This window comes from Triturus cristatus, chromosome 10 (assembly GCF_964204655.1).
Source record: "Triturus cristatus chromosome 10, aTriCri1.1, whole genome shotgun sequence".
Taxonomy (NCBI): domain Eukaryota; kingdom Metazoa; phylum Chordata; class Amphibia; order Caudata; family Salamandridae; genus Triturus; species Triturus cristatus.
The window spans coordinates 490,099,851-490,113,980 of record NC_140593.1 but is presented as its reverse complement, the minus strand read 5'-3'; the positions used below and the strand labels follow the sequence as shown (position 1 = coordinate 490,113,980).

The 14,130-nt window shown below is 50.5% G+C and overlaps 1 protein-coding gene across 1 annotated transcript in view; it reads left to right on the top strand.

The window, feature by feature from the left end:
- GTPBP4 (GTP binding protein 4) overlaps nt 1-14,130 on the top strand; it is a 195,012-nt gene that overhangs the window by 41,535 nt on the left and 139,347 nt on the right. The window contains exons 3-4 of the mRNA XM_085631911.1: nt 4,429-4,532; nt 4,625-4,761. Of these exons, the coding sequence (XP_085488037.1) occupies nt 4,429-4,532; nt 4,625-4,761 (241 nt within the window). The remainder of the gene's footprint in view (nt 1-4,428; nt 4,533-4,624; nt 4,762-14,130) is intronic.

The window sequence follows — 14,130 nt, the reverse complement described above, 5'->3', positions numbered from 1 at the left end:
GACAGGGAACCATTGGTCCCTGCCCTTCACCTACCTGTAACGCCCCTAAATTTAGTATTTAGGGGCACCCTGAACCTTCCTTCCCCAGATTCCGAAATCCGAAGAAGAGCTAGAAGAAAGAAGACCTGCCCTGCAGCTGCTAAGAAGAGGAAGACACCAACTGCTTTGGCCCCAGCCCTACCGGCCTGTTGACCCTCGAACCTGCTCCTGCTCCAACCCGGTATCTCTTGTGGCCAGCAACCTCACAAACCCCGGAGGGCCTGGCTACCTTTTGACTCCAAACCCCTGGGACTCCCATGAGTAGAGGCTCTACTCAAAATCTACTTCTAATCCCTGGCAGCAGCCCGGAACCGCGAACCCTTCACACTCTGCACCCGACAAGCCTGGCCTTTGCCGGAGTGAACAGTAAACAGTTACAAGTGGTTGCAATAGGCAACACTATTTTAAACACAATAATGCATTGAGTTCAATGGAAGTTTCATGTTATTTGCCACAGATTACTTTTAGGATTACTTTTGGAATTCCAGGACTGGATCCTAGATTCAGTCCTGGGTCAGTACTCGGAATCAAGTGATGAAAGTCGACTTAATTATTGTGATGATTTTTAAACAATATTTAGCTATTTTAAAAGTTGACACTTGGAAAATATTTCAAAGAAAACAGTCAATGATTCCCTATGGAAGAAAATTCAAGTTGCAGGTACAGTATGTTCTTGTTACTTTTGTAATCCAGTACTGGGTGCCTAGACTCAGTACTGGGACCTTTATCCAAAACAGGTAAGTAATTACGTTTTCAGATGTTATACGGTTTTTAAAGAATATTTAAAGATTGCAGAAATTGACACTTAGAAGAAATTTCACAGAAAAACAGTCAATGTTTTCCTATGGGAGAAAATTGGGTTACTGGTAAGTACAGTTGTAAGTATTTTTCAGAGTCCGTGCTGGGCACCTAGATCCAGCACTGGGAGCTCACCTAAGAGCAGGTGAGTATTTTCGTTTTCGTTACTTGGCTGATTTTTGGTGAATATTTTAAGATTTGAAAAGTCCACACTTAGAAAGAATTTCAGGAAAAAGCCAGTCAATGTTACCCTATGAAGAAAATAGAGTTATCGGTTTAAAGGTAAGTACTCGACTGGCAGAGTTGAGGTTCTGGGCATAGACTCAGGGGTCCCCCAGAGTCAGGTAGGTACAGTTGGTTCACCCTCAGCGACTCTAGGGCGGCCGGGTGCAGAGAGAGTTAGCCCCAATGTTATCCTATGAGGGATAGGGGGGGCCTTGGTTGGTGGCTGCTGACTAGCAAGCCACGCGGCTGTGGGAGCTGGGCTCCTGTTCACTTACTCAGGGCAAGTGGGGAAGTAGGTAGGTGTAGAGGTTGCACTGCCAGGGCCACTCAGGCAGCTGGGTGCAGGGTGCTTTTGAGCCTTCGGGCGCTCAATTGGCTACAATGGGAAATCTCTGGTTTAGAAAAAGACTGCAAGCTCGGGGACGAGGATTCTTCAGGTGCCACCACCACTTCGAGAGGTAAGTTGGGTAGTTGGAGGATAGGTAGGTACCCCGGGATTGGGCACAGGGGGCCGCAGGGCGCCGCGTGCAGGGGTGCCTTTTGGTGTCGGGAGATCTTACCCTCTGTTGATCGCGGTAGGGGGGCACCTTGTTCTGAGGCTGCAGGCTTCTTCAGGAGTGTCGAGGGAGGTCCTTGGGTGCCGGACTCGGGGTCACAGTCGCCGTGGGGTCGTCCTCGTGGTCTTTGTTAACTCCGGCACTGGCCAGGCTTGGCTGGTGCAGAGTGTGCTGGGTTCGCGGTTCCGGGCTGCTGCCAGGGATTAGAAGTAGGTTTTGAGTAGAGCCTCTACTCATGGGAGTCCCAGGGGCTTAGAGCCAAAAGGTAGCCAGATCCTCCGGGGTTTGTGAGGTTGCTGGCCACAAGAGATGCTGGTTTGGAGCAGGAGCAGGTTCGAGGGTCGACGGGCCGGTAGGGCTGGGGCCAAAGCAGTTGGTGTCTTCCTCTTCTTAGCAGCTGCAGGGCAGGTCTTCTTGCTCTTCTTTCTTCTTGCTCTTCTTTGTATGTTGGAATCTGGGGAAGGAAGGTTCAGGGTGCCCCTAAATACTAGATTTAGGGGCGTTACAGGTAGGTGAAGGGCAGGGGCCAATGGGTCCCTGTTCTTGGGTGGGTACACCCCCTATCCTGCCTCTCTCCTGTGGGAGGGGGGCAGGAGACTAGTCCTGATTGGGCAGGGCTTCCCATCTTCAAGATGGCGAGAGCCCGGAGATGTGCTTCGCCTCGCCTCCCCCACCTGAGGGTTGGGGTTGGCAGGCTGGCACATCCCCTGTCCTTATTTGGGGTTTCCGGCCAAGCTTCCCGCCAGAGTGGGGGGTTGCAGTGGCCTGGGGAAGCTCACAGAGGCGGCATGCCTTTGATGGTTCCCCCTGCCATCCTGGGGGAGGAGATTTAGCACCTCACCCAGGACGTGCATTGTTGCAGACCCAGGAGAGCAGGGGCTCTCCTACCCAGGGGTCCAGCAACATGTCTGCTGTGTGGAACAGACGTGGATTGTAGGTTTAGGTTTCAGGGGGCCTCGCTAAGATGCCCTCTGTGGTGCTTGGTACATTTAATCCCACACTGGCATCAGTGTGGATTTAATGTGCTGAGCAGTTTGATACCAAACTTTTCAGTCTTCAGTGCTGCCATTATGGTGCTGTGGAGTTCATGTTTGACAAGCTCCCAGCACCATATACTCTTAGATGGCAGCACTGCACTTACAGGACCCAGGAATGGACCTGGGTACTGTAGGGGTACAGGGCTCCTGCCTCTGTGCCCACACCACTGGCATAGGGCACCCAGCTAGAGGGGTGGCTGATGTATGCCAGGGCAGTGTAGGTTGTGGGCATGGCACACAGGGATGTGTGCCATGTCGACTCTGTTTTGTCTTGTACCCAGACACTGAGCCTGCAAGAGCAGTGTGTGTGTGTTAGGGTACAGGGCCTCTAAGGGTGGCACAATGAGTGCTGCAGCCCTTAGAGGCCTTCCCTGGTCACAAGGCCCTGGGTACCTAGGGTACCATTTACCAGGGGCTGACATGTGGCCAGGGTTTGCCAATTTGGGCTTTGGCGGTTAGGCAGTTTTTAGGGAAGGAGCACAGGCCCTGGGCACCTGATTAGTAGGAGCCCAGGGCACAACAAGGAAAAGTGCATCAGCTATTAGGCAAAAAAAAAGGGGGGGGGGGGTTACTGCAACAGAAACCCACTTTCTTACAGCCAAGAATTCAGCAAACCCCTCCGGAGTTGGAGATGGGCATCCGGTATAGAATTCCGCTAGATAATCAGACAAGACCTCAAAGATCGCCTCTTGGCTGTAGACTGTACCTTCCTTAAGCTGCATCTAGACTATGGGGGCGACTGGCTTCTCCCCCTTGATTAATTTGGCGAGCAAAGCCCCGGATCTGTCTCCCTCTATATGCAGCTGCCGGTATGCTGTACATGGAAACTTTTCTAGATGGCGCAGAGATTCCAGTAGCAATTCCTGAGCATCACACCATTTGTCTAGCAGCTGAAGGGCCGTCGGTAGAGACACCTCTATATCCCCTAGTTCTTCTTCCTGTATCTTGATATCTCGCTCCATTTGCTGGCACACCCCTTATGTTGTCTTAATACAAACCCCTCTGAGCACTACTTCCATGGCCTCCCACTCCACTGCAAAAGGTTGATTTTACTAGGTAAAATGCCTGGTCAGCTTGTCTAAGTTTATACACATTTTGTATGGTGTTTTATACATAACACATTTTGTTGCTGTGTTTTATATTTGGGCGGCTGTTCATATTATTCATGGTTTGTGAAGACTTAGTTAATTCCTGCTTTGAAACTCTGGTAGTAAGAATCCTTCAAATTTTCTGGAGTAAAATGAATAACAATCTGACAAAGGTTGGCAGTAGATTCCAACTGTGTAGTGCCCATAGGGTAAGTCTCTTCTCCAATTCCCAATAATAAAATATTGATTGTAAGAAAACCTGAACATTTTTTGTGGTAGCTGGAAGTCTAGACTGTATCTGAAAACATTTGCCACTTTTCAAATACAGGAATTCCAAGAACTAGGCTTGATTTGTCTTTTCAAAGGGCATGCCAGACATTATCTCTTTTAAGGACTCAGTCCCTGTCCACAAAGCTTGCATTGTTGTTTTTTTAGCATTATTTATTTTGGCACTTCAGAAACATGCAGAATCTCCTATTTTGACAATGAATTGCACAGCAGCAGAATGCACCAACTAATCGTTTATTTTTGCGGATAAATGTTCTGGTAGCAGTACAGAATTGCACAAAGTTAGTGCTTGCATCTAATCTAATTGCTTTATGTGCCCTGCATTGTTATACTGTGGCAATATGCTCCGATTTCTGTGTTTTACAACTCTAAATTATCACCTTTTTTCTTCTTAAGGATGTGCATCCATTTTATGCTGACTTGATGAATGTTCTTTATGACAAGGACCATTATAAGTTGGCTTTGGGGCAGATCAACATTGCGAAGAATCTAGTTGACAAGTAAGACAGTAATTTTTATTCTGTTATTTCTATAATTGTTATATATTTTTCGCATTTTTAATGAGTTTTTTTTTTTTTTTTTTTTTTTTAAGTGTTGCCAAGGATTATGTTCGATTGATGAAATATGGAGATTCCTTATACCGTTGTAAACAGCTGAAGCGAGCTGCCCTGGGACGCATGTGCACAATAATCAAACGGCAGAAACAGAGTCTGGAGTATCTTGAGCAAGGTATTATTTGATGATTTATTATTTTTAAGCTAATTAGCATCTTGCCATTTGTTTGGAAGCAATGTTGTGAGATCTGTGCTATATACTTCTCAATAATTAAGTTTTTAAATAATGAGATTTAAATGATGAGATTGCCCTGAATCATCCTAGGTGGCAAAGGTACTTCTCAGCCAGCCCTTCATTTATGCACTATGAATTAGAAATTCTGTGAATCCCAGACTGTACAGTCTTGAATCTTCAGGAATTTTTCAGTTCAATTCTTTATTAGATATTTTGAAAGAGAGCTCAAAGCAGTACAAGTCAATTGCATGTTTAATATCAAACAATAAGGCACCATACGTAGGGTTATAACTTTAGAAAGTTGTGGACACCCATTTGTGAATATGGATATATAAGACCAGGAGTGTGCGGACAATGCACATAAAGGGATGACATGAGGAAATAGAAAATGAGGGGGAAGAGAAGAACAAGCTCAAACAGGGATTGATCAGACCACATGGCCATCCTACCATGGATACAGCGTACACAAAGTACTCAAGCAGGCGGAGTTGGTTTTGACTTGTTTTTGAATAAATGCAAAAGGCAGTGAGCCAGTATACCTTGTTGCAAGTTCCTATGTTTGGATATTGCCTAGTGTGGTAAACCCAGAATGGCATCCTGTTATAAGGGCTATGCATAAGTTAAGCTATGGCTTGATGAAGTGCATCCTAAAGTACAGGTGGACGTCGGAACACAGGGTGACCTGCGGTTATAGATGGCACTGGCTATGTCATCCGGCTTTATACTTTCTCAGTAAAAACTCTGCGTTTGTTGGACACAAACGCTGGGATGGTGCTAGTCTAATTCCTCACACCCCCTCAGGAGATGTTGGCCTATGGTCCTGCTAGCTCACAATTCATCATTCGCACCCCTAACTTTACAGGATAACAAATGTGTGTGCAACCTCAGAATATGACAACCCTGACTCCCCAAGGAATAGTGGTAAAAGATCTAGAACCTATTTGTTCAGCCTCCCATGCATACCAAAAGGAAATACACAGAAACATACACAACCTACAGTTTCAATGTTTATTGAAGCAGTGAGATTCTTGAGTAAAATACGTACGCTGCAATTACTAAAGGAAGGAAACATATGATTAGCAATACAAGAACAGTGGAGAGACTGAATAATTCCACCATTGTGCTAAAAAATGAATATATGCTGGCATAAATATCTGATAGTCATCTAGCCGCAGATTCCTTTAATTTAGAATATCCCCAGGTGTTAGCCTGGATCCGGAAATTTTTTGCAGCAGCACCTCTGCGGGCGGGGGGATGGCGCCACATGGCTCCGCCCTGACTTCTTCCACGAACATGACGTCAGCGGAGCCATATAAGTCCCTCCCGGTGCGCCATGTAAGACCCTCCCCTTTCCGCGCCCCGACATGGATCCAGGAGTAAGCAGTTCCTTTCACCTGACCTGTTTCCCAGGCCTTCTGGACGCCTTCGGGCGTCAGGGAACAGTGTGTGATGCCTTTGAGCTTTAAGGCGTGTGAGATGTGCGCGCGGTAGATGTCGGCGACCGATCCGCACGCGATCTGCATGTGGTGCTTAGGAGCGCACCACGACTCCGAGGAGTGCGACGCATGCCAGCAAGTTAGGCCGAAGTCCCTGCGGGAGCGCCGTATGAAACTATTGGCCGCCCAGTTGTCCTGCTCGGCGCCTCCACACCGCTCTCCCTCTCGGGCTGGGGCTTCTGTTCGAGTCCGGTCATGGAGTCGTTCTCGCTTACGTAATTCGCCTCACGCAGGTAAGCGAAAGCGCAAGTCACGGAGGTCGTTGGCCTCACTTCACCGGGGCTCCCGGTCCTTGCCGGACGCTGACCCCCAGGAGTCGACCCCCTTATACCCACCTTTTCCGGGTGATGGGGCGACTCAGACCCAAATGGAAGCCTATTTTAAGGCTCTGCACTCCATTTTTGGGTCACCTCCTCGGCGCCGGCCGAGTCCCTCGACTCCGGTTCCGGTGCGACATCGGGACACGGCCCGAAGGGGCGTCCCTGTCAGACGTTGAGTCCATCTGCCATGTCCCCTCCTAGCCCGTTGCGGCTTCCTGCGCCAACGTCGGTGGTGGCTTTACCGAGGGTATTGACTCCGTGTCGACATCCTTCCTCTCCACAAGGCTCAGTAGAGAGTGAGTCGATGCCGGTTCGAGACCAGGCCGAGTCACCTCTGCTTATTGTCGACGTCAATACGACGCCGACTCAACGTCAGGGATGGCGCCAGTCTCTATTGTTCCTCTGTTTGAGGGGGACTTGGACCCAGACCACCCAGGGGTGTCTCCTTGCCCTTTGGCTCAACTGCCCCTTGGCTAGTGGCCCCCTGCTCATCTGACTGCGGCGTCTATTTTTTCTGATGAACCAGTTAGCCTTCAACCGTCCCCTACAGATGATCTGCTATCGCCACCTAGAATGGCTACAGAGGCTAGTACTACCTTTGCGAGGGCTGTTCGCGAGGGTGCAACTCTTTTACACTTGCAGCCCCCCTCGGTCTCTTTGACTTCAGATCCATTATTGGATATCCTCCACCAAGGTGCGGTGGAGGGAGAGCCCATGCTGCCTTTTGGTGGGTCTTTCTGGGTGACCCTGTGGAGCAGGCCATTGCACATCACCATCGCCAGGCTCCGGATGGCCCGGTCTGCTTGTCCCTTCATCCTAAGGCTCAGGGCCGGGTCGTCCAGGTGGTTTTTGCCACGCAGCCTTCCTCTCCTATCACTGCCTTTCACTAGGGAGTTTCTCTGGTTGGAGACCTGTGGCCGCCATATTTTTGCGTCCACTAGTTCGGGCATCCGTGCTTTGAACACAACTTGCATGTTTGCACGGGCTACTTTTGCCCTTTGGGACTCTGTTGAAGGTCTTCTTCCCTCTCTTTCAGAAGGTTCTCGTACTGACCTTGCTAGTCTCATTCATCAGGGCCGAGAAATGGCACAATTTACCATTAGATCGGCCATGGACTCTACCGACTCCGGGGGGGGGGGGTGGGGGGGGGGTGCTAGGCGGCGCACGACAAAGATGGCTGCACGCCCGTGAGGCTCTGGACACTTGGCTAATTGATCTTTTATCCTGATTAAATGACCACAGCTTTCTACCATAATGGGGGACACGCCTCCCGATGTCACCGGCTACCTGTCGTCCTAAACTCTGCGCCTGAGAGCGCCTGCCGACGCTGCTGACAGCGGTGGGACCCTGCGGTGAGCCGCGGACGGCTTTGCTGGCTTTGAGATCACCGGGCTTTACACGTGGCGACTGGGCAGCTCGGACTGTGAGATTACCGCCCACCTGCCGCGGACGATCGCCAGCGCTGCAGGCAACTCTTCCTGCTCTACCTTTCTTCATGGCGGGGGAAACCAGTCTCTCGGCACCAAGACGTGACACCCTACACGGTGAGGCGGCAGGGGCTCGTGTGCTCTCCCTAGCGCGGAGCCCTTTTACAATTGAATTGATGCTCTTCATAGCTGCTCCCTGACTCCCCGGCTACTTTGTGGTGCGCTGTGGATACTGATGTCTTGCTCCCCCCCACGCCGTGCATTTGCTGTGCCACCTCCGCTGGACTCGTTCCGTTTGATTGTTGTGAGTGTGGGGCACTTCCACTCGCGCTGCAGGATGGCCTATCTGCTGTTATCAACGCATGATGTGTCGTCCGGTGCCATTGCTTGCAGCTGGCGCCAGGCATCTCCATACTGGATGGTCTACAGGCCATGCATGTTGCCGCCTTTGATGGGAGCTTGATGAGAGCATTTGGCACCGGCTGGCTTCCCCACCGTTCTAGCGCGGACCCTGCGACCACCGTTGCTTGAGCCTCAGCATTTTGCCAGCCTGTGCCCTATGCCCCGGTGAGGGGAGCCTGGACTGGAACTACGCACGGGTCTGCTCGGGGATGGAACTCGCTATTTCCTCCCCCTGCTCCCCCCCCCCCTATGTTTCTTGTGCGGAGAGCTGCCTGACTGACCCACTGAAGTGACTGACTGTACACCGCTCTGGCTACACTGTGCTCTGATTCCTCACCAGGAGTTGCTTCACTGGTCCTTCACTATCCACTGCCTCCATTATTCCTGACCCTTCACCTCTGCCACATTGCACCGTGCTGCTGACACTTCACTTCTCTCAGGATGAGCGTATTTAGGAGGCGGAGAAGCGTATCTCAGATAGGGAGGACACCACCTCGCAGATACACCGCCAAATGACCCAGATGGATTAACGCTTAAAGGTAATCGCGGCCAAGAAAGAGGACTTGGAAGCTAGAAGCCGGCGCGACAACATCCGTGTTACCAGTATCCCTGAGAGCACGAATACTGGCAGAATGGATTACTTCCTCGAAGACTCCTACGCACCACCTTTGGAGCAGACTCCTTCTCCTCTCAGTTCATAGTGGAGCGGGCACACTGATCCCTCGGCCCACGCCCAGCTCCGGGAGCCACCCCGCAGCTAATAATTGCACGCCTCCTAAATTACAGGTATCGGGACGTTGTGCTGAAGCTGGCCAGAGATCACCAGAACTTACAATTTGAGGGCATCGGTTTCTCAATCTACCCTGATTTCACGATGGCGGTGCAGGAGGCCCACTGTAAGTTTCTTCCGGCTAAGCAAATCTCCGCAAGCTCCAGATTGAATATGCTCTGCTGTATCCAGCTCGTTTGAGAATCACCTACCGAGACAAACACCCAGACGAGACTCCGGATTGCCTTTCCCAATCGCCATCATTGAGTGCTGACTGAACTTCATCCTTTTGTCCTCTTTGGCCGTAAATGGACCTCCCCCTTTCTTTCTCCATGATGCGCTTCTTAGACCAGGGGCCGTTTGCCCTCACACTTCTGAGACATACCCGACCTGCCGTCGTCCCGGCCCTGCTGCTGGGAGCTCTGGGGGGCGATATGAAGCCGTATGCACTCTCACCGCACCCTGCTTATCTTGGTTTTAAGCCGCCACCACGCTCTTCTCTCAAACCACAGATAAGTGCTGATGCTGTATGCACATTGACTGTATCATCTCACTGTTGCATGCGAGCACCTTACTATTACTTATGTTGGTATGAATGGTTTCCCTGACTGCTGCTGCTTCTTTTTTTCAAATGACTTTCGAATGTAGCTGGCGGTTGTTTGATCACCGTACCCCGTTTGCCAAGTACCCCTCCCCCCCTTGACCAACAGCTTTGGGGGAGGTACTCGTTTCACACTGGCGTACCCCCACGTGGGAGATCCCTTAGATCACTCTTTTTTGCATAATGCCTATTTCCTTATTGCAATGTGTTCGTTGTGTTGGGTGATGGTAGTGTTGCCGGCGCATTTGGGGTGCCGCTGTTGGTGGGGGGAAGGAGGAGTGGCTACGTTCTCAGTTAGTATTATTTTTTACTCCAATTGACGGGCACAGACTCTGTACTACGACACACATGGTATTATACCTTACACAGGCTATTTTTTAACCTTGATCACATAGCCTGTCCTGCAGCAACACGCTGAGCCCTTACATTTTCATTTAATCTCCTGGAACGTTAGAGGCATCCTGGATCCTCGGGAATGCAGGCAAATCCTCTCTCACCTAGACAGGCATCATGTGCACATAGCGGTCCTGCAGGAAACCCACCTCGACCCTTCCCGTTCTCCCACGTTTGCTTGTAAGTGGGCCATGACACGTGTTTTCTCCACATACTCCAGGGGGGTGGCAATCCTGGTTAAGCGCAACTCACCATTCGTCTTGAGGGGCACACAACAAGATCACATGGGCTGTATTTGTATACTCTGGGGCACAATTGGGACTCAATCAGTCACGATAGTGTGTAGCTACGGCCCTAACACAGACGACCCGGATTTTTACACCACGCTAACCCCCCTCCCCATTCATTACACCAAAACACAAGCAACTTTACAGGGAATGCTTACAGCCCATGAGCTCACTGATGCTTGGCGCCACCTTCATCCCGGGGATAGGGAGGGTACCCATTACACTGCTCTCCATGCCTCATGGGCCAGACTGGACTACTGGGTGGTTTCCCGTGGCGCTGTTACCTGGATCGAACGTGCCACCCACCTCGCCAGGACTTACTCAGACCACGCGCCAGTGCTCATACCTATTGCCCCTCCCAATATGCGGTCCACCCCTCGACTGTGGCGGCTTGCTGCTGCGCCCCTGCTCGACACAGTATTCAGGGCGGAGATTGGAGAGGAAATTACCTCCCTCTTCCAGACCAATATTGATTCAGTCTCTTCGGTGGGGATGGTGTGGGAAGCTTTTAAGGTCACAATACGCAGGTTTGCATGGCCAAAAGCTTCGGAGTTCTACGCGATCTGCGCCGTACTCTTCATAAACTAGAATGAACTAAAACCGCTAGAGGCTGAACTTTGGGGACCTAATTCGAGTCACCACCTTTCCACATTTAGAGAGAACCTCACGGCATACAAAGAAATGGCTGAATCTGAGGCACGCTTCCGCAGGAGATACTACACTGCATGTAAATATGGTGAGGGCGAACGCCCGGGCAGGCTGCTAGCGCAACTGATACAGCGTCCTAGATTCGTCAGTTATGTTCTCGATTACCGACTCGGAGGGTGTACAACACAGTGACAGCCGGGACATTCTGTGCACCTTTACCAACTTTTATGCCACGTTATACAGCACCTGCAGGGCTGAATCCCTTGATTTTACCCCCTTCCTGCAGGATATCACTCTGGGTTGGCTGGGCGACTCACAGCGGGAGTTCCTTGTGGCTCCCTTTGAAAATGATGAAAGACACGAGGCAATAATGCCACTGAAGTCTGGAAAGGCCCCAGGCTCCGACGGCTTCCCTGCAGATTTTTATAAAGCTTATATTGCCCAGTTGCTTCCCATTCTAAGAATCGTCTTAAATGAAGCACTAGAACTTGGTTGCCTGCCCCCCTGCATGAGGCTAGCTTTGATATTGTCCCTTCTTAAACCTGGCAAAGCGGCAGATTGCTGCGACTCATATAGACCTCTATCCTTAATTAATGCTGACACCAAAATCCTTGCAAAATTTCTAGCTAATAGTCTCCGCATATTAATGGACAAGCTGGTGCTCCCCGACCAAGCTGGCTTTGTCCCTGGCCGGGCGACCTCACATAATCTCTGCACGCTCTTCTCCACTCTTCATACGATAGACCTGAAGATACCCCTAGCCGCTGTATTCCTCGACGCCACAAAACCGTTCGACTCGGTGGAGTGGGACTACATCTTTGTAATTTTACTATACCTGTTTCATCTGTATACTTGCAATGATACCCTGTCTGTACTTTTGTCTGCCTGCTTTGTATTTTTGAAAAAGTATAAATAAACATACAAAAAAAAACGGACTCTACCGACTCTGTGGGTCGGGCAACGGCCAGGTCCGTTGCTCTGCGCCGCCATGCCTGGCTGCGCGATGGTGGTTTTCCTGAAAATATTCGAGAGAGTCTACGGGGTTTGCCGGTTGACAGCGTATCCCTTTCTGACAGTCATGCGGACTCAGCAGTCAACCGCCTCCTGTCTAGCCTGCCATAAAGTTCTGTTATTTGAGATCCTTTTATGGTCTCTTACTTACCTGTACAGTGTTGTGTTGGGCCCTGGGTTCATGCTGTAATACCCAGGTGGTCTGGGCGGCTTCTCGCCGTTTTTTGCATCCTTTTCTTGCAGCGGATCGGCTGCTTCTGTTCTGTTGATCCTCTATGAGCCCCTGCTGCTCAAGAGGTGCCCCCTAGCTGGAGTTTACGCTTACCCTATGTGGGGTATTTGTTGGTTACTGTGTAGCTACCTCCCTTACACATAAGGCTTGGTAGGCTCCTGTGGAGTCTCTTTCGGAGGGCGTTGCCCTGTGGATGTGAGTGTTGTCTTTTTCTCTTTCATGTGGTCCACCGGTTGGCATCACTCTGTGGCTTCTCCGTTGGAGTCAGCGGTTCGTCCGTGGCATTCCTTTGCAAGTGCAGATACTAACTCACTTTCTCTAAGGTTGCACCTTGTATTTTTCTTCCAGGAGGGTCCTTTCAGCCTCCCCTCCTTGTCTTTTCATTTCTGCATGGTTCTGCCGCTGCGGATGTCCTACCTGTGGACTGCCTTGGTCGGGGTCCTATCGCTTTACCAAGGCACGCAGGGCTGACACGGTTCACTTCTCCTATGTTCTGTGCGCGTCCGGGGGTTATTCACTACTGTATTCATTGTTACGGAGGGCTGACGCTTTCCTTACACTTCTGCGCTGCCTGCTTCTTCCCTCCTTTATCCGTGGTGGGTAGTGCTTTTTGTACTTTCTTCTTTCATGGTGGCATCTTAGCCGCTTGCATTGCCTTGTTTTCCCGGGTCCTTTCCCGGCACAGGTTTTTTCCTGTTCCCCTGCGCCATCCGAGCAGGAGTTTTGGCATATTTCTACTTCGATATACTGCTGCACCTCTGTGGAGGTGCTCTCTTCAGGATGTTCGCTGTCTTTATGCTCTTGTGTGCACATCTCTATAATTTCTGTAACTCTAAGGAGGTTTCGTACTGGTTCCTCCCTGTACTGGTTAACCTTCCAGTTTGTCTCCCGGGGGACTGTGGCTCCTCCCTGCAGGGTGGCTGGTGTCGCTGGACTTTATCTGCCCGGTTCTGCTGCACAACAGCTGTTGCTACCTATGGTGCACTCTTGTTTCTTGTATGCCATTCATCTTTTCTGACTGAGTCTTCTTCTGATGTTGGTTCTGTCTGCAGTTTGCACACACCCAGGGGTCATGTACACTACGTCCTTGCTGCGGTGTCCGTGGGCTTGCCATAGTTTTTTCATGGGTGCAGTCATTCATTCTGTGTGTTTGCTTCACGGATCGTTTTCACAGGTTACATACCTGGTGAGGCATCTCACATCTGGACTATTCTTGCGGCACTCCCTTGTGCCTTTCTTTTTACTTGGTGTGGTTTTGGCGGTACACACGGTCTGCCCTGTGTCCTGTCACCCGCATGTGCTTTTTGTAGTCATGATTGTATGTCATTCTGTTTTTTGACGTCCGTCCTTTCACACGTCTTTTGTGATGGGGCGATTGCGCACTGGCGAGTCTGGTGTCTCTAGTGACGTTGGCTCTTCCTGCGCATGGTCAGTATCCTACCGCTGCTGTCCCCAATGTCCTAGTTGGTGCGTTTCCACAGTGCTTCTTCCCCTGTTGTGCATGTTCGACCTGTATGCTTGGACTCTGTCATACCGTCTTGTCCTCTCTCTGGGCCCTTCTCTTTTGCGAAACCGTCGGATCCTGCGAATCCCTCCGTTCCTATGATCACTTCCTTTTCTTTTACTGAAGTTTTGGGTGCTCTCGTTCCGCACTGCCCTTCTGTGCTCACTTTCTACGCTGTGTACACTAATGGGCTTTCATGCCGCCCCTCGGTGGCTTGTG